At 42.9% G+C, this 27,939-nt stretch overlaps 1 protein-coding gene across 1 annotated transcript in view; it reads left to right on the forward strand.

The window, feature by feature from the left end:
* Nucleotides 1-27,939, forward strand: part of ube3d (ubiquitin protein ligase E3D) — a 165,084-nt gene that overhangs the window by 14,381 nt on the left and 122,764 nt on the right. The window contains exons 4-7 of the mRNA XM_087982339.1: nucleotides 1,473-1,689; nucleotides 10,077-10,146; nucleotides 16,221-16,299; nucleotides 17,649-17,757. Of these exons, the coding sequence (XP_087838465.1) occupies nucleotides 1,473-1,689; nucleotides 10,077-10,146; nucleotides 16,221-16,299; nucleotides 17,649-17,757 (475 nt within the window). The remainder of the gene's footprint in view (nucleotides 1-1,472; nucleotides 1,690-10,076; nucleotides 10,147-16,220; nucleotides 16,300-17,648; nucleotides 17,758-27,939) is intronic.

Here is a 27,939-nt window from a genome sequence, read left to right on the forward strand (position 1 = left end):
TGGATGATAGTAAAACGAAGGGTATGTAGCTTAGTTTGTTCTTAGAGTAGGATAAAAAGTCAGCACAACATTGAGGGCCACAGGGCCTGTACTGTGCTGCACTGTTCTATGTTCTTAACTTCAAAGTGGATGACCTCACATTTCCCTATGTTGAAATATGTCAACATAGTTTTACCCAGTCACTTAATCTATCACTGCCTCTTTGCTTCTATATACGCAACTTACAAGGCTGCCTACCTTTGTCAAATTTGAATTTGTGGATTTCTCTCTCATGATCTAAGTTGTTAATAAATATTGCAATAATTGTGGCCCCAGAACAGTGGTTTGTTGGACACTGCTAACCAGATCCTCAAAATTAAAGCGTTTGCTCATGATCCCTATTTTGATTCAAGTCACTCAACCAGTTTCTGAACTGGATCAATAATTTTCCACTGATTTCATGAGCTTTAACATAAGTCTGTAACATGGGATTTGATTGAATGCCTTCTGTACGTCGATGTAAGTAATATTGATTCCTGAGTCCCACTGTCGTTACTCCTTGCAAAAATTCAATCAGGCTTTGCAGTCGTGACCCTCTCCTTGAGAAGTGAATGCTGGGTCTTCTCTAGGTTGAGAAACATGCCATATAAATGCAAATCTTTTCCTTTCTGTCATTTTGAGAAATTTTTAAAGGAGCATTATGCCTCAGGCAAAGTTTGTTCATAATAAAATTGCTAATGATATTGCAAATTAAAATGTTCCCTGTTTAGCAGTGTCAGTAAAACCAAAATTATATTTCTGCCATTTCATCAGGTTTACTAGTCTTTACATTCTCACTTGGACATTGACGTGTATCAGTTAATACCTCTCTCCTGTTTGGCACATTGTATATTGGGTAAAGAGGATAGTCTCACTATTCACTATTATGTCGGACTGAGAGGTTCATGGTCGTCAGCAGCAGTGTAAAATTGAGGCTTATCTGAACTATCTTATAACCTGATTTAAAATTAGAACCAGAATATACTTTTGAATAATGAAGATAAGCATGCATTTTGTGCTTCCATTTCTTGGTCACATTTCAAATATCATGTGTAAACTTTTGTCCCAAAAATTCAAAGGAACTAAATGACATGTTTGGAAAACAAAGAACATGCTATGTAATTCTGACCCATGTTTATTGTCTGTTTGACAGTAGTTGGGGCTTTGTAACACTCAATGCTGACTGCTGACCTCTGGAGCACAGCAATACAATGTAGAGGATTCCAACTGACAGCTTATCACCTGAGTTATCACAAGCAAAATCATGACCGTCTGCTAGGAATGGTGCAAATCTTCAATACAGCAGTCCATATAATGTATTTTTATCTTAACAGTAAGACTTCTTTGTGTGCATTGACCATATTGCAATTGAATTATCTCTTTTTTTTGCAATTGAAGTGATAAGCACATATTGTGGTTTGTCTGACTCTAATGAGTTGTCCCTTCATGCACAGGATGTTTCAGAGGGTTTTACCATTGCCTAGTGGAAATTGGAATGATTTGGTGGAACACTGGTGCTGTCATCCTGATCCATTTGCCAAGGCCTTACGACCGAGGTTGGATGACTGTTTATTAGGCGACACTTTCCTACTTGTGAATGCGGTGAGCGTTGATAAAACTGCGGTGCATGAAGAGACGGTGAGACAGTCTGATGTCAAGCAGGTGGTGCAGGTATGGCCTTTGCTCACAACAGATAGGACTGCGCACAGCCTTCAGCTTGACTTATTTGACAGTGTTAGATACAGGGAGAAAGTGAGGACTGCAGATGCTGGAGATCAGAGCTTAAAAATGTTTTGCTGGAAAAGTGCAGCAGGTCAGGCAGCATCCAAGGAACAGGAGAATCAACGTTTCGGGCATAAGCCCTTCTTCAGGAATTTCTCCAGTTTTTTTTAAAAGAGTATTTTGGGAAGAGAAGTAGGGGACATCCTCTTAATTTCTATAATTCTCAAATTTAAATCCTTGTAGAAAATAGGTACCCCACATTGATATTCCATTATATTGTTCCATGGAGTGGAATGATCTCAGCTTCCAGAGTCTCCTCATGATTCAAAGTTTCAGGTGGCCTGGGAGTGAAGGCATTTCTTTGAAGAAAGCTGGGAAATCCACAGGGGGCACGCAGTTCAGGTTGGTGTTACACACTCGTAAATGCCCACTTTAACTAAGAGTACCTTGGTCAGAGAGCATCATGTGATTACATTCTTGATTGGGGATTTGTGAGAAAACCATACTGTATTATTCCTCCTCCATCATCAGGGATCAATGATGGGCTCTGAGAATGTGCCATGAGGCAGTTTGTTCATGGTATAGAGGAGAAAGATTAGCCAGCTGCATGTTGGTTTAGATTCTTGAGTGTTTTTGGAGCTGCATTCATCCAGGCAACCGGGAAACATTTCATCACACTCCTGAGTGGCGCCTTGTACATGGTGGACAGGGAAGTAAGTTATTCACCTCTCCATTCTCAGTCTCTGACCTGCTGTAGTAGCCATGATGTTTATATGCTTGGTCCAATTTAGTTTATGACCGATGGAAAGTCATAGTGGGGGATTCAGTGTTAGTAAGGTACGCGGAGTTGATTAGATTTTCTCTTGTTGGAGATAATCATTGCCTGGCCCTTGTTTGACATGAATATTATTAAGGTGGAAGTGAGGACAGCAGATGCTGGAGATCAGAGCTGAAAATGTGTTGCTGGAAAAGCGCAGCAGGTAAGGCAGCATTCAAGGAACAGGAGAGTCGACGTTTCGCCCGAAACGTCGATTCTCCTGTTCCTTGGATGCTGCCTGACCTGCTGCGCTTTTCCAGCAACACATTTTCAGCACGAATATTATTAACCCAAGCCTGATGATTGTTCATATATTAATATGCATTGGCATGGACTGCTTTAGTGCTTGAGGAGCTGTGAATGTGTTGAACGTTGTGTTATTACCAGCAAACATTTCTACTTTTGACCTTGTGTTGGAAGGCAAGTGGTTGAAAATATTTGGACCTAAGTCACTACCCAGAAGCGCTGATGTCCTTGGACTGAGATGAATTGTTTCCAGCCACGACAGTCATTTTGTCGGCTTCCAAGAGATCAATTGTGTTAGGAGATTCTGTAGTCTGAGGTACAGACAGACGTTTCTGTGGCCAGCAGAGAAAAAGAATGGGTGTGTTGTTTCCCTGGTGCCAGGATCAAGAATGTCTCAGAGAGGGTGCAGAACGTTCTCATGGGGGAGGGGGGCCAGCAGAAGGTCATTGTCCACATTGGAACCAACGATATAGGAAGGGAAAAGGTTGAGATTCTGCAGGGAGATTACAGAGAGTTAGGCAGAAATTTAAAAAGGAGGTCCTCAAGGGTAGTAATATCTGGATTACTCCCAGTGCTACAAGCTAGTGAGGGCAGGAATAGGAGGATAGAGCAGATGAATGCATGGCTGAGGAGCTGGTGTATAGGAGAAGGATTCACATTTTTGGATCATTGGAATCTCTTTTGGGGTAGAAGTGACCTGTACAAGAAGGACGGATTGCACCTAAATTGGAAAGGGACTAATATACTGGCAGGGAAATTTGCTAGAACTGCTTGGGAGGATTTAAACTAGTAAGGTGGGGGGTGGGACCCAGGGAGATAGTGAGGAAAAAGATCAATCTGAGATGGGTACAGTTGAGAGCAGAAGTGAGTCAAACAGTCAGGCCAGGCAGGGACAAGGTAGGACTAATAAATTAAACTGCATTTATTTCAATGCAAGGGGCCTAACAGGGAAGGCAGATGGACTCAGGCCATGGTTGGGAACATGGGACTGGGATATCATAGCAATTACAGAAACATGGCTCAGGGATGGGCGGGACTCGCAGCTTAATGTTCCAGGATACAAATGCTACAGGAAGGATAGAAAGGGAGGCAAGAGAGGAGGGGGAGCGGCATTTTTGATAAGGGATAGCATTACAGCTGTGCTGGGGGAGGATATTCCTGGAAATACATCCAGGGAAGTTATTTGGTTGGAAGTGAGAAATAAGAAAGGGATGATCACCTTATTGGGATTGTATTATAGACCCCCCAATAGTCAGAGGGAAATCGAGAAACAAACTTGTAAGGAGATCTCAGCTATCTGTAAGAATAATAGGGTAGTTATGATAGGGGATTTTAACTTTCCAGACATAGACTGGGACTGCCATAGTGTTCAAGGTTTAGATGGAGAGGAATTTCTTAAGTGTGTACAAGACAATTTTCTGATTCAGTATGTGGATGTACATACTAGAGAAGGTACAAAACTTGACCTACTCTTGGGAAATAAGGCAGGGCAGGTGACTGCGGTGTCAGTGGGGGAGCACTTTGGGGCCAGCGACTATAATTCTATTTGTTTTAAAATAGCAATGGAAAAGGATAGACCAGATCTAAAAGTTGAAGTTCTAAATTGGAGAAAGGCCAATTTTGACGGTATTAGGCAAGAACTTTCAAAAGCTGATTGGAGGCAGATGTTTGCAGGTAAAGGGATGGCTGGAAAATGGGAAGCCTTCAGAAATGAGATAACAAGAGTCCAGAGAAAGTATATTCCTGTCAGGGTGAAAGGGGAGGCTGGTAGGTATAGGGAACGCTGGATGACTAAAGAAATTGAGGGTTTAGTTAAGAAAAAGAAGGAAGCATATGTCAGGTGAATCCTTAGAAGAGTATAAAAGAAGTAGGACTTTACTTAAGAGGGAAATCAGGAGGGCATAACGGGGACATGAGATAGCTTTGGCAAATAGAATTAAGGAGAATCCAAAGAGTTTTTACAAATATATTAAGGACAAAAGGGTAACTAGGGAGAGAATAGGGCCCCTCAAAGATCAGCAAGGCGGCCTTTATGTGGACCCACAGAAAATGGAAAAGGATATGGAAGATATAGACTGTAGGGAAATAGATGGTGACATCTTGCAAAATGTCCAGATTATAGAGGGGGAAGTGCTGGATGTCTTGAAACGGTTAAAGGTGGATAAATCCCCAGGACCTGATCAGGTGTACCCAAGAACTCTGTGGGAAGCTAGAGAAGTGATTGCTGGGCCTCTTGCTGAGATATTTGTATCATCGATAGTCACAGGTGAGGTGCCGGAAGACTGGAGGTTGGCAAACATGGTGCCACTGTTTAAGATGGGCGGTAAAGACAAGCCAGGGAATTATAGGCCGGTGAGCCTGACCTCAGTGGTAGGCAAGTTGTTGGAGGGAATCCTGAGGACAAGATGTACATGTATTTGGAAAGGCAAGGACTGATTAGGGAAAGTCACCATGGCTTTGTGTGTGGGAAATCATGTCTCACAAACTTGATTGAGTTTTTTGAAGAAGTAACAAAGAAGATTGATGAGGGTAGAGCAGTAGGTGTGATCTATATGGACTTCAATAAGGCGTTTGACAAGGTTCCCCATGGGAGACTGATTAGCAAGGTTAGATCTCATGGAATACAGGGAGAACTAGCCATTTGGATACAGAACTGGCTCAAAGGTAGAAGACAGAAGATGGTGGTGGAGGGTTGTTTTTCAGACTGGAGGCCTGTGACCAGTGGAGTGCCACAAGGATCGGTGCTGGGTCCTCAACTTTTTGTCATTTACATAAATGATTTGGATGCGAGAATAAGAGGTACAGTTAGTAAGTTTGCAGATGACACCAAATTTGTAGGTGTAGTGGACAGCGAAGAGAGTTACCTCAGATTACAACAGATCTTGACCAGATGGGCCAGATGGGCTGAGAAGTGGCAGATGGAGTTTAATTTAGATAAATGCGAGGTGCTGCATTTTGGGAAAGCAAATCTTAGCAGGACTTATACATTTAATGGTAAGGTCCTCGGGAGTGTTGCTGAACAAAGAGACCTTGGAGTGCAGGTTCATAGCTCCTTGAAAGTGGAATCACAGATAGATAGGATAGTGAAGGCAGCGTTTGGTATGCTTTCCTTTATTGGTCAGAGTATTGAGGACAGGAATTGGGAGGTCATGTTGCGGCTGTACAGGACATTGGTTAGGCCACTGTTGGAATATTGTGTGCAATTCTGGTCTCCTTCCTATCGGAAAGATGTTGTGAAACTTGAAACGGTTCAGAAAAGATTTACAAGGATGTTGCCAGGGTTGGAGGATCTGAGCTACAGGGAGAGGCTGAACAGGCTGGGGCTGTTTTCTCTGGAGCGTTGGAGCCTGAGGGGTGACCTTATAGAGGTTTACAAAATTATGAGGGGCATGGATAGGATAAATAGACAAACTCTTTTCCCTGGGATCGGGGAGTCCAGAACTAGAGTGCATAGGTTTAGGGTGAGAGGGGAAAGATATAAAAGAGACCTAAGGGGCAACTTTTTCACGCAGAGTTGGTACATGTATGGAATGAGCTGCCAGAGGATGTGGTGGAGGCTTGTACAATTGCAACATTTAAGAGGCATTTGGATGGGTATATGAATAGGAAGGGTTTGGAGGGATATGGGCCGGGTGCTGGCAGGTGGGACTAGATTGGGTTGGGATATCTGGTCGGCGTGGACAGGTTGGACTGAAGGTTCTGTTTTCATGCAGTACATCTCTATGACTCTATGATTCTAACTGCTTGAAATAATTGGCAACATATTGTTTGCCTTCCTACTTGCTCGCTGCACCTTCAAGCTAATATTTAGGGACTCGTGAATAAGGATACTTCATATGTTTGGACACCCCGTCTCTCATCATTTAATTATATATCATTTGTATGCCTCTTCACTGCCATCTGGGTAATTAGGGATGGGCAATAATTGCTGGCCTAGCCATTAATTCCCTTAACCTGGGAATGAATAAAACAAAAAAAAATCATTTAAATATTCTGGCTTTTTATATTTGCCACTGAGGTGAACGTCCTCACACTTGTTTACATTATATTCCATCTGCCATATTTTGGTCCATTCACTTAGCCTGTCCAACTCTGTTAAAGCCTCTTTGCACCCTCCTCACAACTTGCACTCCTGTCCATTTTGGTGTCATCAACAAATTTAGAAATATTAACAATTGATCTCCATATCCAAATCATTTAGATTGTGAACAGTTATGGACCTAGTTCTGACACTTGTGGTACCCCCATTAATAATAACCTGCTATCCTGAGAATGATCCATTTGTTCCTGTTCTGTGTTCCATTTACTAGCCAATTCTGAATCCATACTAGAACATTTCCCCTCAACCCCGTGTGCTCTGGTTGTATTTCCTAAAGCCTTTTGAAAATCCAAGTAAGTCATAATCACTGGTTCTCCTTTGTCTATGCTACAAATAACTTCAAAAAAAAACTTCCAACATGTCTGTCAAACATGATTTCCCTTTCAACAATTTGGTCTTGATTATGCCCAATTTTGCCAAAGGACTCTAAATGTCCTTTATAATTGATTCTCACATTTTCCCTATCATGAACATAAAGTTTGCAGTTTTCAGTTCTCCCTCTTCTTAAATAGTGAGGTTGCATTTACTATATTCCAGGAAACTTTTCAGAATTGATAGGATTATGAAAGATAATCTGTATTGCTTTTTCTTCATCACTATGTAAAGTTCATCTGGTCTAGGGGATTTATCAATCCTGAAGGACATTAGTGAATCAGATCGGTTATTTTGAAATCAACAATGGATTCATGGTTATCATTAGACTTTTAATTCCAGATTTTTGTTGAATTCAAATTCTACTATTTGCCATGGTGGGATTTTAACCTGGGTCCCAGAATGTTACCTGGGTCTCTTGATTAGCAGTCCAGCGATAATACCAGGAAGCCATGAGTATACGTGCATTTTCAATTAGTTTTTCAAACCTTGAAGTTAAGGAATGGGGTCAGTAGTTTTGTGTATTTAAAAGAAAGGTAGGGAAAAGCAGTGCTGTTGCCTAGTGACTGGGCACAAATGCAAAAAAAAAGCCTAGAAGAGAGTCACTCAGTCTGTGTACGTACCCGAGAATGGAGGCAGGTGTGATAAACGCTGTAGTAGACTGTTGGAAACTGAGTTAAAGGAACTCCGGTTTGTTCTGAGGTGTAAGTAATATTAGGTTGAGTTTGCAGTTTACTTTATCAGATATCAGATGGAGTAAATGTATAGAGTCAACATGTAGAAATTCAATGGAAGGAAACTGATTACAGATTCCTGAGCAAGAAGTTGCGGTGTAGAAATAGTGGTAAACCCTTTGCTGGGATTTGGTGTTTGTAAGGATATACAGGGAGAAAAGGAATACTGTCGGTTGAATCCTTTTGTGATGTTTGTGATGAAATCATTCCAATCTTTTAATGTCGGGTAATATAGTTCTTGTTTGATCTTGTCGTTAAACTATATTTGTAGTGAAAATACACTGGTAACCAGAAGCAAGAATAGGCCATTCAGCCCCTCAAGCCCCTGCCTTCCCATTCTATAAGATCACGTCTGACTTGCTGCATGCCTCGACTTATTTTGTCTGAGCTCCTCATAGCCCTCAGCATTCTATTTCAAAAGTCTCCCTACCTCCTCTTCAAACACTTTCAATGATCTAGTCTCTGCAACTAGAGAATTTATTACCCTCCAGGAGAAGAAATAAGTGTCTCCTTATTCAGTACTATGTGCCCAAGCTTGAGATTACTTGTGGAACCACCTTTGCAACTTCTATTCTGGCAAGCCCCTTCAGAATGCTGAGTGTTTCAATCAGATCACCTGTCCTTCTTCTCGTCAATCACTCCTTCATCCCATCAATCAATCTAGTGAGTCCCTTTTGAACTGTCTCCAATGCCAATCTGTCCTTTCTCAAATACAGGAACCATAACACAACGCAGTGCTAAAAAGCACTGCACAGTTGTAACAAGATATCCCTGTTTTCAAACTCCAACCTGCTAACAATAAAGGCCAAAATTCCATTTGCTGCCGTAATTACATGCTGCACCTACATGCTAAAATTTGGGTTTTGTATACCTGAACATCCAGATCCTTCCGTGCTGCATTTATTTTGGAATCTCTCTCCATTTAAATAATAGTCTGCCTTTTGATTCTTCTTGCCAAAGTAATCACCTCATACGCTCCTACATTAAACTCCATCTGCCAAGATTTTGCCCACTCACTCAACCGACCTGCACCTCCTTCAGATTGCTTGTTGTGTTGATCATGGCGAACACAAAACAAGAACAGGCTTTCTGCAGTTAACAAGAACGACCATTTATCACAAATTGATGGATTCTAATCACAGGTAAACAACTATAAACAGTCCACATGTAACTCGACTGGTTAAAACTGTATCCCTTTTGGCTGGCGATATAAAATAGGTGGCAATATTGATTTAAAAATACTCTAGCGATTGATTTTTTTTCTCCCTGATCCAGGAAAGGAGTAAACCTGATAAACATTGATGTGCATGCATTATTCATTTCCCACGATTTGCATCTTTGTGCTTGGAATTAATAATGCCAGATATTATTAACCCATCCTGATGATGGGTTACGGTTCCATTAAGGGCGGCACGGTGGCACAGTGGTTAGCACTGCTGCCTCACAGCACCAGAGACCTGGGTTCAAATCCCGCCTCAGGTGACTGATTGTGTGGAGTTTGCATGTTCTCCCTGTGTCTGCGTGGGTTTGCTCCGGGTGCTCCGGTTTCCTCCCAAAGATGTGCTGGTCAGGTGAATTGGCCATGCTAAATTGCCTGTAGTGTTAGGTGAAGGGGTAAGTGTAGGGGTATGGGTGGGTTGCGCTTCGGCGGGTTGGTGTGGACACGTTGGGCCAAAGGGCCTGTTTCCACACTGTAGGTAATCTAATCTGTAGGTAATCTAATCTAATCAAATTAGGTGTCATGTTCAGACAACCAATTAAGAATAAGGCTGTGTTTCTGCATTTCCCTGGGAGGCCTATTGATACCTTTTTAGTAGCCATACTTGGCTTGATTCAGTGGTTTTGCTGTGATTGGTCAATGGGAAATGACCAAGGCTGAAATGTGTCCATCTTCCATCGAGAGTGACCTATGTGGCAGCTGCCAAAACTCCCCAGTTGAAGCTGGAGGGATTTGGAACACAGTCTAATATGGAGTCAAGGGACTGACTGCAGGGATACCTCTATTTTATGTAAGCTCAAAAATGAATGCCTGTTCATCATCTTATTCACTCTTTTTGGTTTCTTTCAGGTGGAAAGCGAAAATAACACAATCGTTTGCACACGCTGTAGAAAGTTGCTGGGAATTGTGTCTTCATCAGGTATGATATGCATTTATTTCTCATACGCTCAGTGACTTCTGCCCCTCCCCCCCACTGCCGTGTTTGCCACCACTTCCACCCCCACCAACGCCACTCACCTGCATTCTGCTGACATGCCCCCCACATGTCCCACTGTCACCATCCCCGCCCCCCCCAGAACCCTGAGGGGAACACCACCCCTGCTCATGACTCCACCCCTATTCCCCCCACCACCACACCCACTCCAGTTACAGGCTCCACCCCCACTCCCAGCTCCACACCTACGCCAGATCCCAGCTCCCAGCCCTGCCGAGTTTTCACCGTCCCTCCAGACCTCCCCCTCACTGAGGACGAACGATCAGTCCTCAGCAAAGGACTCACCTTCATCCCCCTCCGTCCACGCATCAATGAATTTAATACACGCCGTGACGTCGAACACTTCTTCCGCCGCCTCCGCCTCCGAGCTTACTTTCACAATCAGGACTCCCGCCCACCTTCCGAGGACCCCTTCGCCCACCTCCAACACACTGCATCCACCTGGACACCCTGCGCTGGCCTATTACCTGCCCTCGACCTCTTCATTTCCAACTGCCGCTGGGACATTAACCACCTCAACCTGTCCATCCCCCTCCCCCACTTCAACCTCTCACCCTCACAACACGCAGCCCTCCACTCTCTCTACTCCCAACCTCACCATCAAACCAGCGGATAAAGGGGGCGCAGTGGTAGTCTGGCACACTGACCTCTACATCGCTGAAGCCAGGCGCCAACTCGAGGACATCTCCTCCTACCGCCCCCTCGACCATGACCCCACCCCCCCATCACCAAACCATCATCTTCCAGACCATACAGAACCTCATCACCTCAGGAGATCTCCCACCCACAGCTTCCAACCTCATAGTCCGGGAACCCCGCACTGCCCGGTTCTACCTCCTTCCCAAGATCCACAAGCCTGACCACCCTGGACCATTGTCTCAGCATGCTCCTGCCCCACTGAACTCATCTCTACCTACCTCGACACTGTTCTATCCCCCCTAGTCCAGGGACTCCCCACATACATTCGAGACACCACCCATACCCTCCACCTCCTCCAAGACTTCCGTTTCCCCTGGCCCCAATGCCTCATCTTCACCATGGATATCCAGTCCCTCTACACCTCCAAGCCCTCCGTTTCTTCCTCTCCCGACGTCCCCAATAGTACCCTTCCACTAACACTCTCATTTGTTTGGCTGAACTGGTCCTCACCCTTAACAATTTCTCCTTTGAATCCTCCCACTTCCTCCAGACCAAAGGGGTAGCCAGCTATGCCTGTCTCTTTGTTGGCTACGTAGAACAGTCGATCTTCCATAATTACACCAGCACCACTCCCCACCTCTTCCTCCGCTACATTGATGACTGCATTGGCGCCACCTCGTACTCCTGCGAGGAGGTTGAGCAATTCATCAACTTCACCAACACATTCCACCCTGACCTTAAATTTACCTGGACCATCTCTGACACCTCCCTCCCCTTCCTGGACCTCTCCATCTCCAGTAATGACGACCGACTTGACACTGACATTTTTTACAAACCCACCGACTCCCACAGCTACCTGGATTACACCTCTTCCCATCCTACCTCTTGCAAAAATGCCATCCCGTATTCCCAATTCCTCCGCCTCCGCCGTATCTGCTCCCAGGAGGACCAGTTCCACCACAGAACACACCAGATGGCTTCCTTCTTTAGAGACCGCAATTTCCCTTCCTACGTGGTTAAAGATGCCCTCCAACGCATCTCGTCCACATCCCGCACCTCCGCCCTCAGACCCCACCCCTCCAATTGTAACAAGGACAGAACGCCCCTGGTGCTCATCTTCCACCCTACCAACGTCCGCATAAACCAAATCATCCGCCGACATTTCTGCCACCTCCAAAAAGACCCCACCACCAGGGATATATTTCCCTCCCACCCCTTTCCGCCTTCCGCAAAGACCGTTCCATCCCTGACTACCTGGTGAGGTCCATGCCCCCCTACAACCCACCCTCCCATCTTGGCACTTTCCCCTGCCACCGCAGGAACTGTAAAACCTGCGCCCACACCTCCTCCCTCACCTCCATCCAAGGCCCTAAAGGAGCCTTCCACATTCATCAAAGTTTTACCTGCACATCCACTAATATCATTTATTGTATCCGTTGCTCCCGATTTGGTCTCCTCTACATTGGGGAGACTGGGCGCCTCCTAGCAGAGCGCTTTAGGGAACATCTCCGGGACACCCGCACCAATCAACCACACCGCCCCGGGCCCAACATTTCAACTCCCCCTCCCACTCTGCCGAGGACATGGAGGTCCTGGGCCTCCCTCACCGCCGCTCCCTCACCACCAGACGCCTGGAGGAAGAACGCCTCATCTTCCGCCTCGGAACACTTCAACCCCAGGGCATCAATTTGGACCTCAACAGTTTCCTCATTTCCCCTTCCCCCACCTTACCCCAGCTCCAAACTTCCAGCTCAGCACTGTCCCCATGACTTGTCCTACCTGCCTATCTCCTTTTCCACCTATCCACTCCACCCTCTCCTCCCTGACCTATCACCTTCATCCCCTCCCCCACTCACCTATTGTACTCTATGCTACTTTCTCCCCACCCCCCACCCTCCTCTAGCTTCTCTCTCCACGCTTCAGACTCTCTGCCTTTATTCCTGATGAAGGGCTTTTGCCCGAAACGTCGATTTCGCTGCTTCTTGGTTGCTGCCTGAACTGCTATGGTTGAGGACAAGGCAACAGCCCACCACTTTGGTACTTCATTTTAAATTGAGCTGAATAGCTTGACTGGGTTCTCTCTGTTTCCTATCCAAATTTGTTTTAGTGGGTGGAGACTGAAGGCACAGAGTATCATTTTTGATACTAGTCGCATTGTAAGGACCCAAATGCCCGGAACTGAGGAATCAGTTCTGGAGAAGGGTCACTGGACCTGAAACGTGAACTCCGCTTTCTCTCCACAGATGCTGCCAGGCCTGCTGAGTTCTTCCTGCAATTTCTGTCTTTGAGGCTGCTCTTCCCATTGTGTCAGCTCTTTGAGCAAGCTGTCCGACATAGTCCCACACCTATGTTTTTTAAACCCATAGTGCAGTGCATTATACCTTGTCATTTAGAAGTTCCTGTAGGATCTGCCTTCACCTCCCTTTCAGTTAGCATGTTCAAGGTGTGTGTGTATGTATGTATGTGTGTGTGTATGTATGTGTGTGTGTGTGTGTATATATATATTTTAACTCGCTGACCTCTTGTCAGTGACCCATTACCAGAGGAAAATACTTGCATTATATTTGTTTTCACTTCTTCATTCACTGGTTTGAGCTGCATATGTTGCCCATCCCTTATGGTACTGAGGAAGCCGTGGTGAACTGGTGTAGTCCGATTGATGTAGCAACACCTATGGGGTGTTAGAGTGGGATTTCCAGGATTTTCACTGAGCAACATGAAGGAACTTATAAAAATCCTTTTTTTGAATCTCTCTCCCCTTGACCTTAAAGGGACAAGGTCAGTGCTACCTGAACCTTTTCCCGAACTTGACCCCCATTGTAATGCTTGAGAATTGATGTAAATCCAGAACTGAATGTGGGGTCTTGGTGGCAGGTTGAGTAGGGGGTGGAGATATGTGGGTTGCAGTGGTTTTGAACACTCAGATGTAGCCTCAGAGCTGGGAGTTGTGTGTCTGTCTACATCAGTGCCAATCCAAGAACTGTCTTGGCAGAGTTACCATGGATATCTCTGAACTAGACTGATTGTCCCTGTTTAGGAACATCTATACAAGATCCTCAGAAGTAGGATAGGAGTATGTCAGTCAGTCCATTGGGACATTCAGTAAGATCATAATTGATCTGATAATGGACTTCTTGACTATGCCTTATATCCTTGAGAAATCAACACCAGTGAGAAATATGACAAGATCTCACTCTTACATATCTTACCCTGATGCACTTTGAATGGTACGATCTGCTTGTATAGCATGTAAAGCAACACTTTTCACTGTATCTCGCTACATCCGACAACAATAAATAATCAAAATCAAATCTGCAGTCAATGTTTTCAATTGCCCAGTCTCCACTGCTCTCTAGAAAAAAGGATTTCACAGACGACTGAACCTCTGAGAGAAGATATCCCTCTGCATCTCCATCTTATATGGGAGTGTCTTTATTTTGAAACAGTACCTCCTAATCTTTGATCACCCTAAGGGAAAATGCCCTCTCAGCATTTATTTTGTCATCTAATCACCTTTCATCTTTTAAATTCCAATGAGTCGACGTGGATGAGTTAGATCAAAGGGTTTGTTTCCGTGCTGTACAACTATGGCTCTGAGTACAGACCCAACTCACTCAATCTTGAATGTTCAGAGGTGAGCTCAGAGTTTTCAGGATTGTGTGATATTTTCGTGGAGAGAAAGAAAATTCTGTCTGGCATGTGGGTCATTAACTAAAGGTCAGAGATTCCAATTTATCGGGGAAATTCTGAAGTCGTGTATCCGTATTACCTGCTCTTTAGTGATGTGATCATTTCTTTGTATCTGATTTTCACTGGATGACAGGAAATAAGGAGAAAGTGAGGGTCATAGAGGAGAAAAGCAGCAGAGTTGACATTAAACCGAAAGATTTGTGGCCTATTTTCACTTTCCAATTTAAGTAATGGAAAATTGACATTTATAATTTTCCAATTCAAAGGGAAATTCTTAAATTTGTAAAGACTGGGAAGATATTGAATTTACAATTTCCTCTTTTGTTTATGTCACTTGTCGATGTAAGTGATCAGGTTCTGAAGATTTGTCTACCTGAAGCCCTATTATTTTCTACACTGCTGCCTTGTTAGCAAATTAAATACAAGTTCGTCCCAAAACTTTCAGTTCATGTTTGCCTTTTGTTCATTATCCAATAAAGTCTCTCCTATTTTAATACATCCACAGACAACTACACTACACCTTTTCTTTTTAAATATATCTTCTCCTGTTGGCCCTGTTATTCCCGGACAGATTTTCTCATTTCATAACTTCCTTTGTTGTTTTTTGTGTCTCTCCCGTTCTCCTGGATGAAATATAAGGAGATACATAGAATCAATAATAGATGCATAAAAAGATTGTGAAGAGAAATACGGTGGATATATCAAAGTGGACAGCAAGTTTTTTGCAGTGCAAGTTAGAAGTGTTTTGCTGCTTTACAGTGTTTGAATGCTCTTCATTATTTTTATCAATGCAGTTATACTGAGATGGTTCTGGTTTTAAAGTCTTCATCTGCATTCAATGATTTGTGGACTCAATTAAGTTATGTAGTTTGGCAGACTTGGCCCTGCTTTCGAAGTGAATGTTGAGTTATTCACCACTGTATCCAGATGCATTTTTTGTGTAGGAATGGATTGCATGCTGAGATAAAGAATGAACTATTGGTGTGGTGTGTGTTAGCTCTCACTGAAAACACCTTGAGCCTGATTTCATCTCCATGTGTGGATCAGTTTTGTCCGGGTTAAACCTCTCCCCTTGTGTTTTTGAGAAGCAGTCTGAGTAGCTGGAGGGAGGGGTCCTGAGGGCAGTGTAACTCACAGGCCTACATCCAGTGTAGGGCAGAGATTTGGACCTAACTCAGAAATCTCTCTTTAAGGCATGGTTTGGAGACACCAGTGTTGGACTGGGGCGTACAATTTATTTAGAAGCACTAGCTTTCGGAGCGCTGATGAAGGAGCAGTGCTTCTGTCCAACGTGTTAGGCTATAACCTGGTGTTGTGTGATTTTTAACTCTTTAAGACAGGCAGTCCTTCTTAAATTCTTTGCAGACAGTCTTGGGTCGGGTGCAGTGTATGGGATTTGAGGAATGCATTATATTTAATATATCTCTTTTAGTGCATGTGCTTTTAACCGTCAATCTCAAAACAGGATATTTTTAATTTTAAAAGATGTTTTCCTTATTAATTTAGACTTTATGATCAATATAATGATAGATCCTGGAAGTTGTACTATAAGCGTGACTAAAAAGACATGAGCGCACCTGACAATTTAACTTGTTTTCAAGTGATGTGTAAAGCAAACAGATCTGAACCAATTCCATTACATTGCAAATGTTTGAATTATTTTCTTACAGATACTATTAAATTTTATATCACCGAGGTGCTGGTCCAACCCTTGACAAGTAAAGTTTTGAAAAGACAGATACATGAAAGGTAATGTTTCTTCACATTGATAATTCCAACATGTATCTATGATCATCATATTAACCTTTGGCATTGATGATGACTGACAGCTTTAACTCTAGTACTGACCACTATAATCAAGCATTACAGTTTTAATAATTAGAAGAAATAGAATCTTCTCTCATGTAATGAGCCAGCTATGTAGCCCCACAGACCCTTTTTGGAATTGGTGGGGGTGGGGGGGGGTTGAACATAATTCTTTTTCTCGATGTCTACATTTTTATTTTCAAGAACTACTTTTGGTGTTCAGAAGCTCTTTCTTTATTCTCACTAACTCTTTGTTAGGTAATGCTGCCACATATGAACATTACAGTCTATGTTTATATTGATGTAAGGATATTTAGAATGAGGTGAGACAGAATTAGAAGAATGTCCTTAAAATCATCTCCACTGCATGAAATGTAAAGCCACAGCGCAAGGAAAGCAATAACTTTCTAGATACTTCAGTATTGAAATTGGCACAAGACAGCTAACTTAAGTTAGCTACAAAAGTTTAAAAACAAACTTGCGCTATCACCGTAATCTGTTTTCTGTGGATTGGTGAGATCACAGCTAAATATTTGCACATTTCTCACTAAAAGAGTCACAATGCCTCAGGTAATTCTCAGGTATCTGAGATACCTTGAGATATGACAACACATAAATGAAAATCTTTATGAAATAAACCTGCTCAGTATTAAATTATCCATTTGGTACACAATTCATTCCAATGACATCCACTGTTCTTTTGTGGAAAAGTTAAAAACTTGGCTGTCCCTTCTTTTATGCGCCCCCTTTCCCTCCTTTTGAAATCTCTTTCTCTGTCTCCTCTCCTCTGCTCTCCTCATCTCTCTCTCTCTGCCCCCCCATCCTCTCTCTCTCTCTCTCTCTCTCTCTGTCTGTCTCTTTTCCCTCCTCTTTTTTTTCCTCTCCCCCACCCCCTCTCTATCACCTCCCTGCCCCCATGACTTCTCCACATTTTGGCCCCTTCTCCAGTCCTGGCATTGCTTCTCCTTCCACCCATACTCTGCAGCATTCCCCCTGGCAGCCTGATGACTTGCTGCCACTCACCTTTCTGCTGCTTCAATCACAGGCTGTGAAGGGTTCAAAGTTTACACATGAGAACCAGCCTGTGATTGGAAGTGACTTTTGTGTAGTTATTTAGTGGACTTTTGGGTGTGAATCTACCTGTCTCCACCCACCCACGACCCACTCCATGCATCGAAGAGATTTTGATATCATCCTGGTGCATCCTACCCTAGCTTGAATTATCATCTTCTGGTGGCGCAGTAAATAGAAAGAGTTCACTGATTGAAATGTAGCTTTAAATTTTTCTTTAGATCTTGGTTTGTGGAGACTGTGGTTGCTGGCCGGCTGAAGGAGTTTTCAACTGCTCAGTGTAGCTTCAGATTCTGTATTCAAGGGCATGACGGAAAAACTTATATTCTGGTAAGAATCCTTTTTACAGGGTGTTACACAATAAAGGCATGTCTGCTTATTACTCAGACAGCTTTTGAGTGTTTATGAAATGCCAGGAGTTGATCCTACATTGCATTATAAAGTTGCAAATTGATTATTTTACTGAGGATCGACAGTACGTTGCCTTTCAAATATCACCTCTAGATGGCAGAGTTTGAGCATGTATTTAAGAGCAATTAATGGATCGGATTTTGTACACAATTTGTCTTAGTCCTCTTACTGTCCTTGAGAAACACCGTCTCTAAAGTGATGTGGCAAACATTTTGTGTCTCATTAATTAGCATTTTCAGACTGTCACTTTCGATGTGTGTGTGGTAAAACGTTGATCTTTCAGGATACCTCCATGTACTTTGATTAATATTCTTCCTGATCCTGTTTGTAGGGAAGAGTCATATACTGTGCCTGACATTTAAAAATAATTGATCACTGCAAGAATAGTTAAACCTTTCTGGTATATTTTAAGTAACCTGTCAGCTCGTCTTCCCAATAATTGTATCCTCATGTGTAGCTTCTTTTGTTTTGGATCTATTCCACATTGCAACTTTGCTGCTGTGGAAGGGTGTCTTTGAGGCAACAGAAAAATAAGTGCAACCTATAATAGAGGAAATGCTGAATCCACACATCCTTTAAAACAGCAACTGTGTGATGGTTTATTGTGAATTTGTTGCTCCATGCACTTCTGTTATCACAAAATGAAATTGTGTAACATCAAGATAAGGTTGGAAACTTACCTACAGCTGAAATAATTTTGCTGTTTTCATCAAGATAAAATTGAACGTATAATATAGGGTGTGAAAGATCATGTTAGTTGTGAGCATTCCGAATGATCAGGGTAATGATGAGGTAATTGAGGAAACCTTTAATTCACCAGTTGGTGAATCAGTAGCCAGGAGCAATACATTTACAATCATTACCAAGGGAATGCAGCGAAAGATTAGGAATTCTTTCCATGCAAAAAAAACTATCGGAAACTGTGATGGATACACAAGATCCTAATTGTTTTTAATGGAAAATTGATTCGTATTTGAAAAATAAAAACTGGAAAGAGCATGGCAAAGTAATTAAGTGGGAAGGTCTTTCAGATAAACAGCATTGTTTGTATGTAAGTTAGCTCAGTGAGCTTAACTTAGATACTTATCATCAACCTGAGCTACAAATCATCTCAAAAATCATTAGAGTTCTTTGTGTTGATTGGACTTTTAGGTAGTATGATTAGAGCATTTTTAATGATTTAATTTAAGTCTCTGATGGGTTTGACTGGTGATTGGGACAAATGTTGGAGGTTTGTCTTTGAAATGAATTCTGTTGAGTTCATGACACAGACATTGAGCATGGTTTGTAAAAGGAACTAGTGGGATGAACAGGTTTACTTAGGCTTTTATTTCCTGAGTTTTACACTTTATGAGCTACTAATTGATTTTTCCATGTAACTTGTTGAAGAGGGCAGGGGATTTGGATCAGGAAGCAGACAAAGGCTGAGACTGGGCGGCACAGTGATGCAGTGGTTAGCACTGCTGCCTCACAACGCCAGAGATCTGGGTTCAGTTCCCGCCTCAGGCGACTCTCTGTGTGGAGTTTGTACATTCTCCCTTGTCTGCGTGGGTTTCCTCCGGGTGCTCCGGTTTCCTCCCACAGTCCAAAAATGTGCAGGTTAGGTGAATTGGCCATGCTAAATTGCCCGCAGTGTTAGGTGAGTGGGTAAATGTAGGATGAGAAAGTGAGGACTGCAGATGCTGGAGATCAGAACTGAAAATGTGTTGCTGGAAAAGCGCAGCAGGTCAGGCAGCATCCAAGGAGCAGGAGAATCGACACACTTTCCTCATTCCTGAAGAAGGGCTCATGCCCGAAACGTCGATTCTCCTGCTCCTTGGTAAATGTAGGAGAATGGGTCTGGGTGGGTTGCTCTTCGGAGGGTCGGTGTGGACTAGTTTCCACGCTAAGTAATCTAATATGTAATCTAATTGGGAGTTAGACTTTCAAGGGAAAAGAGGACATGGTATTAAAAACAAAGGGCCTTTACTGAAAATGTAAAACTTTGCTGTGATTGGCTCCGACTGTGGTTGGTGTGTGGTACCACTTGAATAGCAAATACAGAGTGTCATAGGTTCCCTACTAAATTAAAGTTACACTGATTCAAAAGTTTTAATAATAATAATCAAGATTGAACCTCTGATTATTGAGCAGCACACATTTAGGGATAGGCTTTCCAAGAACATTGTAGGATGTATTAGAGTTTTCAGGAACAGGGAAAGGTTTTAAGGTTTTTCAAAACTATTGACTGATCAATTTCCATGTCACTATAATGCAGAATCCTTTAGCTCCATAAACCACATTAATTGCCTCTGAAATCCATTAGCCTGATTCACCTCAGTGGCTAATGTTAGTTAATGGTTAATATCTCTGACCATTTGGATGGAAAATTTCCACCTGACTTTCTAACCCTCTCCCACTCCCCACTGCCCCTCCCCCCACCCTCTGTTCCCACCACACCTCACTACATTTTGTAATTTCCTTATTTCAGACTCTTATATTTGAAGTTTTTATCTGAGTGAACAATTTGACCTTTTGAACTTTGCTTGTTGATTTTCATTAAGTAGTTTAATATTTGTTTGGGATTGGAGATGATTTTCATTTCATTTTTATTAAAGATAGTTGCTCATGCTGATAGTGGTGATGTTTGGACATTATTATGCATATCTCGGTAACACTGTATAAACACTCTGGTTGGATCAGTGATGTATAAATCTAGGCTGGTCCAGTCTTTATGACCACTTCTTATTATTTCATCCAAGTATTTCATTAATTTAGAATTATTGATGCAATGAGACTTGGCTGCACATTGATGTCATGTGTTCCTCGAAAAGGATATCATACCAAGGGGGAAAAAATCTTATAAAAAGTAAGCAACGTTTCAGTGGTATAATGGCATAATGAGAGTGGGAAAGGTCAGATTGGAACCCTATTGCTTTTGTGTTCTTACAACATTTTGAATCAATGGACTGAATCCTAATGAAAAGTATGGCTTGTTGACAATACATGTTGCCAATAATGCACAAGTTAAATATCAGTTTCTGGGAATTAAGTGTTGCTGTGAGATTAAAAATTTGTGGTTGGGTCAGAAATCCAGAGTGCATAGTTTCCTGAATATCATGCAGAATCTAACATCGATGGCTTGGTGGTGGCGAATGAAAAGATTGTGGGTCTTGCATAGTGTTGCTCATTCGGTCTGGTTGAAGCATTTCTGCCTTTTTGCATTGACAAGCAGGACAGAAGGGGCAGTCATCTCATGGATTCAGCTCCTTTTTCCTCTTTTTAAGCTGCGAATTTTCCTGAGCCTTGAGAAACCCAGTGATTTAAAATAAAGTGACGAACAAAATGGAGACCTGCAATCTCTCAATAATATTTAAAAGACCAGTCCCATTTATAACAAGTGGTTTACCCACTTCCCTTGGAGGTGGATAAGTTCACGTTAGTTTTATTTCTTTCTCGCATTTTCTTTTGTATTTTAACCTCTGCAATTTGAGCATTGAGGCGTAGCCCATTATTGCTGTAATTCTTATTACCTGGAAAAAATATTCCTCTGACAGAATTGTTTAACTTCGGTGTGAAGCCTGGACTCGATTATACCCAATATTTTAAAAACTCTGAAATGCCTGAAAGGAAACAATGCAAAATACCCAACAGGCTAGGATTAGTCTGTGGCTGCAGACCACAGATTCAGTCAGAGCTTGTAAAATGTGAACAATAATAATGCAGACATGCATGGGAAGTAGTGTAAAAACATCAAAATTGTTCGGGTCTTCATAGCGGGTGTGTTATTAGGATAAACATCAAGGGAAGGAGTGAGGCACTTGCCCCATTAGAATCATTGGGCAACATTCTGTGTTCCTGAATCCCCTCATGAATAGGTTGTGTTGCATGTTCAGCCCTCATTATATTGCTCTGGAAATGTTCTGGTTTCTGGGGGTGAAGGAGATGTGCACCAACGGGTTAGATAAATCCATGGCAGTACTGACTTACAATGTCAGTTTGTCACATTGTGAAACCTAACACAATAAATTCAGCTTCTATATCCATTGTGGTTTAATCTGTCAGTTTATACGCCAACACAAACTGTGGAGCAGAACAAGCTTGCTCTGCCAAACCTATAATTTGATTTAAGAAGGCACATCTTCTACACCAGCATATCATGTGTATAATTTTTCTTACTTTTTGTCGCATCAACAACTTAGCCATGAATTATATTTTTGTCCAGATTCATAAACAAATCCTCTTAGATTTTTTTTTGTTTAGCAGCACAGATGACCCAATTGTAATGCTAAATAGGGCAGTAAGAATAAACAAAAGAGTACATGTATTGCTGAAAAATGGAAGCTTGTGGTTTTAGAGTAAATTAGCTTTATTATGCACAGAGGTGGATGTTTCCTAGAATTGTTCACATTAAAGAGACGATTGCAGAGTTTATTTAGAAGATGATGTGTAAAAGTACACAGCAAAGGGTAAGGGAGAATTTGAGGAAGATTGAGGATTCATCCTGGACTCTTGAGTACAGGGTGGCAGAGATTTGGAGGATTCCCAGCATTGGATACATTATTTATATTGTTCTAGATTTTATGACAGTCATAAAGTGAAAGTGGAAACTGGCAGATAAATCTGGGGCTGTACTTTCAAATGCTGACAGGATGGAGACTGGGTGTAAGAGCGATTGTTTAAAAATTGTAGAGCCAGAGGGTGTCCCTGAATGAACTCGGTGGACTTTTACCAGCAAGCTAGCAGATTGTATTTCCTTTCTGTTGTTAGACCACAAATGACTATATTAATATTGGAAGTAAATTCATGTTTGGACTTAAATGCATCAGCTTATTCTATGCTACTTTCATTGTCCCATTACCATTACACTTGTCCCTGACAGCGTTTCATTTCATTCATCAGGTGAAAGCTGGCAGTGGACTAGGCTGTTAAAATTGAACTGTGGTAGTTCACAGGTCAGTTCCTGTGCAAGGAAATTTTAACGTATCGCTGATTTTACTTTGATCTATCCATCGGGATGAAATATGGGTGGTTGGCACATTTGGAAATGGAATGAAATGCATTGTTTTGCTTTCATTAATTCCAGCTAATTTCTGAAGCACCTCATGTATTGGTGCACTGTAAGATTTAGGATTGTGACTACCGTTATAAGACACCAAACTATCAAATTCATGAAAGGGAAATCACAGCGGAAAAATTCCTAATCAAAACACCCAATCACAGAGGCAGTAACTCAGAATCTGTGCAGAGATCTGTAGTTTAGGGTTTGCCCCGCTCTTCTGATCAGTCTGAGCAAGGTTGAGGGAAATTTTCAATGCTAACTGAAGTCTTTACACACTGAATGATGTTTTCAGCTTGTGGGAACTACAGCTCCATAAACACCGTCCATAAATCCGAGAAGCTGCTTTTCAAGTCTGCTGGCCTTTTATTACGAATCTGAAGTCACAGATCTGAAACGTTCACTCTCTCTCCATCTATGCTACCAAACCCGGTGACTATTTCATACATTCTCTGTTTTTATTTTGAATTGGGATTATTTTGAGAAGTAAATTAGTTCCAGCATCATTTTTAGATTAGATTCCTTACAGATTAGATTAGATTCCTTACAGTGTGGAAACAGGCCCTTCGGCCCAACCAGTCCACACCGACCCTCCGAAGAGTAACCCACCCAGAACCATTTCCCTCCTAAAACTAGTGGGCAATTTAGCATAGCCAATTTGGATTGTGGGAGGAAACTGGAGCAAACCCACACAGACACAGGGAGAATGTGCAAACTCCACACAGACAGTCACCCGAGGCTAGACTCGAACCTGGGGCCCTAATGCTGTGAGGCAGCAGTGCTAACCACTGAGCCACCGTGCCGCATGACTAAACAAACAAGTCTGGCAATAATATCAGTGACCCCGATCCCAAGAAGAAGAGAGCCTGTAAAAGGTAAAAGGAGAGATTTTTAAGCTAATCTGTACAGCTCAAGTGTATCATTGTTTTGATGCATTAGCTGTGAGATTGTGTTTTTATTCACATTCAGCGAGTGACATCACTCAAAAGGGCATCAGAACTAGGAGCAGGAGTAAACTTTTGAGTCCGTTATGCTTATTCTTCCACTAAATATGATCGTAGCTAGTCTTCTTCCTTCATGTTCCTGCCCTCTTGCTTTGATTCCAAGACACTCAAAATCTTACTCTCTTAACCTTAAGTATATTTAATATATTCAGCAATACATTCACAACCCTCTGGGAAAGACAATTCCAATGATTCATGACTCAAGAGCGAAGAAAGGTTTCATCGTCTTAGATGAGTCTGATAAAAGTCTGATTGAAGAAATTAAACTGAATGGTGCACCTGACATTGACAGAAAGGTAATGCTGTGCACAGCCCTGTTGATTCTGCAGATCCTCCTTACCAGTATCTGGGAGCCTGTGCCAAATTCGGCAGCACTGCTCAACAGACGAGTCAAGGAACAACCTGTTTCAGTCCATCTCCTGCAATCGCACCTTTCAGCATGCAGGGGGCAGTGGAAGTACCTTAAGGTGCAAAGCCAGGACACATGGCTCTAGGGGACCACAACTCTTGGGTTGGGGTTTGTGGTGCTGCTATGTTTAGGTCATCAGGGATCGGGCCCTGTGATTTCTGCTCATGGTCATGATTTACAGGCAATGTTCCAGACTCTTCCATCACCATCCCTCAGTTTGCCCCATACCCCTGTCAAGGCAGATCCACCAGGGATGGCTGCCCACTGGTATACAGTCGAGAAGGAGTTGCCCTGAGTCCTCAACGTTTAGTCTGGATCCCATTCTACATCATGAAGTCAGATCAAACAGGGACAAGGAAATCTCCTGTTGTTGCCATTTACTACCCACCCATCCCTGGGCAGATGACTCAGTGCTTCTCCATGTTGGACCCTATTTGGAGGCATCACTGAGCGTTGCAAAGATGCAGAATGTACTCTGGGTGGCAAATCTCCGTGTCCACCACCAAGAGTCTCTTGGTAGTGCCTCTACTGACTGAGCTCACTGAGTCCTAAAATGACATTGCCGCTAGACTGGGTCTGTGGCCAGTGGTGAGGGAACAAACAAGAAGGAAAAACATACTGTCCACGATGGTATCAGTAACCACATACCAATGCATGGTCCTTGGAGATGAAGTCCTGCCTTCACATCTTGTATCTCAGGTCCGGGCATGCATTAGGCACTGTGGGCCATCAATGGCAGCAGAGTTGTGCTCCAGCATAATCTGCAACTCGTGGCCCACCATAACCCCCACACAATCATTACCATCAAGCCAGGGGATCGACTCTGGTTCAGTGGAGAGTTCAGGAGCAGCACCGGGTATACCTAAAAATGAGCTGCCAATCTGGTGAACCTGTAACACCAGGCTCCTGCCATGTCAAACAGCATAAACAGCAATTTGATGAATGCTTCAACCATATTAGTGTCACCCCAGCTAACACCTTCCATGCTCACTCTGTCATTGGCCAACACAGTGCATACCATCTACAAGATGCATGACAATCCCCTGAATCCTCAGACCGCCTAACTCCTTAGACAGCACCTTCCAAAACTCTAGCGTCTACCACTAGGAAGCTCAAGGGCAGTCAATATATAGGAACACCATCACCTGTAGCTTTCCCTGCAAGCTATACACTAGTTTGATCTAAAAATATATCGCTGGTTCTTCACTGTTGCTGTGTCAAAATCCTCCTTAACAACACTTGGGATGTACCAACATGAAGTGGTCTTCACAGCAGTTCAAGAAGGCATCTCACCACAACCTTTTCCAGGGCAATAGCAATGGGTAATGAATAAATAAATATTGGCCCAACCAGCATAATAAACAAATCCCATAAACAAATTAAAATCAGCCGACATCATTGGCCCCTTCTGAGTTTGTACCCGTGTTAGGAGCTTACAAACATACGTATTAGGAGCAGAAATAGGCCATTCGGCCCCTCAAGGTTACTCCTGCATTTGGTAAGATCATGGCTGATCTGGTTATTACACATTCATGCCTACCTACCATGTACTTTCACCCCTTCCTTGTGAAGAATCCATCTACCTCTGTCCTAAATCAATTCAAAGACTTTGTTCTACTATTGAGGAGAATGTCAAAGACTCAATACTCTGGATGTAAATTTGCTCACTGAGCTGGAAGGTTCATTTTCAGACTTTTCCTCACGATACTAGGTAACATCATCAGTGACCCTCCAGTGAAGCACTGGTGTTATATCCCGCTTTCTATTTATGTGTTTCGGTTTCCTTGGGTTGGTGATGTCATTTCCTGTGTTGGTGATATCACTTCCTGTTCTTTTTCTCAGAGGGTGGTAGATGGGGTCCAAGTCGATGTGTTAGTTGGTAGAGTTCTGGTTGGATACTCTGAGATACTCATGATTCTCTGAAAGAAAATTTCTCCTTGTCTCTATCTTCAGTGGTGACCTCTTATGCCTAAACTGTGACCACTTCCCCCCCACTCCACACACTCCCCAGTTCTTGTTTCTCCCAGAAAAGAAAATTTCATTGTCACATGCATCCTATCAAGACCCCTCAGGATTTTGTACTTTTCAATCAAGTCACCTCTTAATTTTTTAAATTCCAGCAGAAACTAACCTAGCCTGTCTAACCTTTCCTCGTAAGACAATCCACCGATTCCAAATATGTCAAATAAACCAGCTCTGATATGTCTCTAGCGTGCTTACATCCTTCCTTAAATAAGATTCATGGATATTTACAAAACTGAAGGCATTCGACCTAATGTGTTCACACCAGTCAACAGAGATCTGACACTAATTCCATTTTCCAGTTTTTGGCCCATTGCGCTGGAGCCTATGACAATGCAAGTAAATGGCCATATACTGCTTAAATATTAGAAGAACTTCTGACTCAACTACTCTTTCAGATAGAGAGCTCCAGACTCCTACCAGCCTTTGGAAAAAAAACTCATCGTTTCTTCTCTTAGGCTTTTCCTTCTAACATTTAACTCACGCCCTCTGGTCATTGACCCCTCTACTAATCAAAAAATGCTCGCTTATCTACCCCATCTATGCTCTGCATAAGGCCTCTGTAAGACCCCTCTCAACTTTTGCTGCTGCAAGGAAGACAGTCCCAGTCTATTCAGTTTTTACTTTAACTCAAACCTCCAGCTCAGGCACCATCTGGTGAATCTCCTCTACAAATGTCTTCTACAATTTGTCGGCTGGCCCTGCTACTTCAGGGATCAATGGATATTCAGACTAAGGTCCCTCTGATCTTCAGTATTTTTCAGGGTCCTATCATTCATTTTGTAATCCCATGCCTTGTTAGCTCTTCCCAAGAAAATTACTTCACATTGTTCTGGAATGAATTGGATTTCCCAGCTGACCAGTCCTTTGATAACCTCCTGCTTTGATAACCTTATTGCTATCCTCCTCATTACTCTGTCATCTGCTAACTTTTTGATTACTCTGACATTTAAATCCAGATCAATAATGTGCAACACAAAACAGCAAGGGTCTCAGCATCGAGCCCTGTGAAACTACACTGAAGAAAGACTTTCAGTCACAGAAACATACTTCTACTGTCCCACTCTGCTTCCTGCCTCTTGACTCCGTGACTCCCTCGTCAGGTCCACCCCCCCCCCACCAACCCAAACTCTACTCCCGGCACCTTCCCCTGCAACCGCAAGAAATGCAAAACTTGCGCCCACACTTCTCCCCCTTACTTCCCTCCAAGGCCCCAAGGGATCATTCCATATCCATCACAAATTCACCTGCACCTCCACACACATCATTTACTGCATCCGCTGCACCCGATGTGGCCTCCTCTAAATTGGGGAGACAGGCTGCCTACTTGCAGAACGATTCAGAGAACACCTCTGGGACACCCGGACCAACCAACCCAACCACCCCGTGGCTCAACACTTTAACTCCCCCTCCCACTCCACCAAGGACATGCAGGTCCTTGGACTCCTCCATTGCCAGACCATAGCAACACGACTGTTGGAGGAAGAGCGCCTCATCTTTTGCCTAGGAACCCTCCAACCACAAGGGATGAACTCAGATTTCTCCAGTTTCCTCATTTCCCCTCCCCCCACATTGTCTCAGTCAAATCTCTTGAACTCAGCACCGCCTTCCTAACCTGCAATCTTCTT

This window comes from Chiloscyllium plagiosum, unplaced genomic scaffold (assembly GCF_037043375.1).
Source record: "Chiloscyllium plagiosum isolate Xiang-an unplaced genomic scaffold, Cpla_swu_hap1 HiC_scaffold_3, whole genome shotgun sequence".
NCBI classification, from domain to species: domain Eukaryota; kingdom Metazoa; phylum Chordata; class Chondrichthyes; order Orectolobiformes; family Hemiscylliidae; genus Chiloscyllium; species Chiloscyllium plagiosum.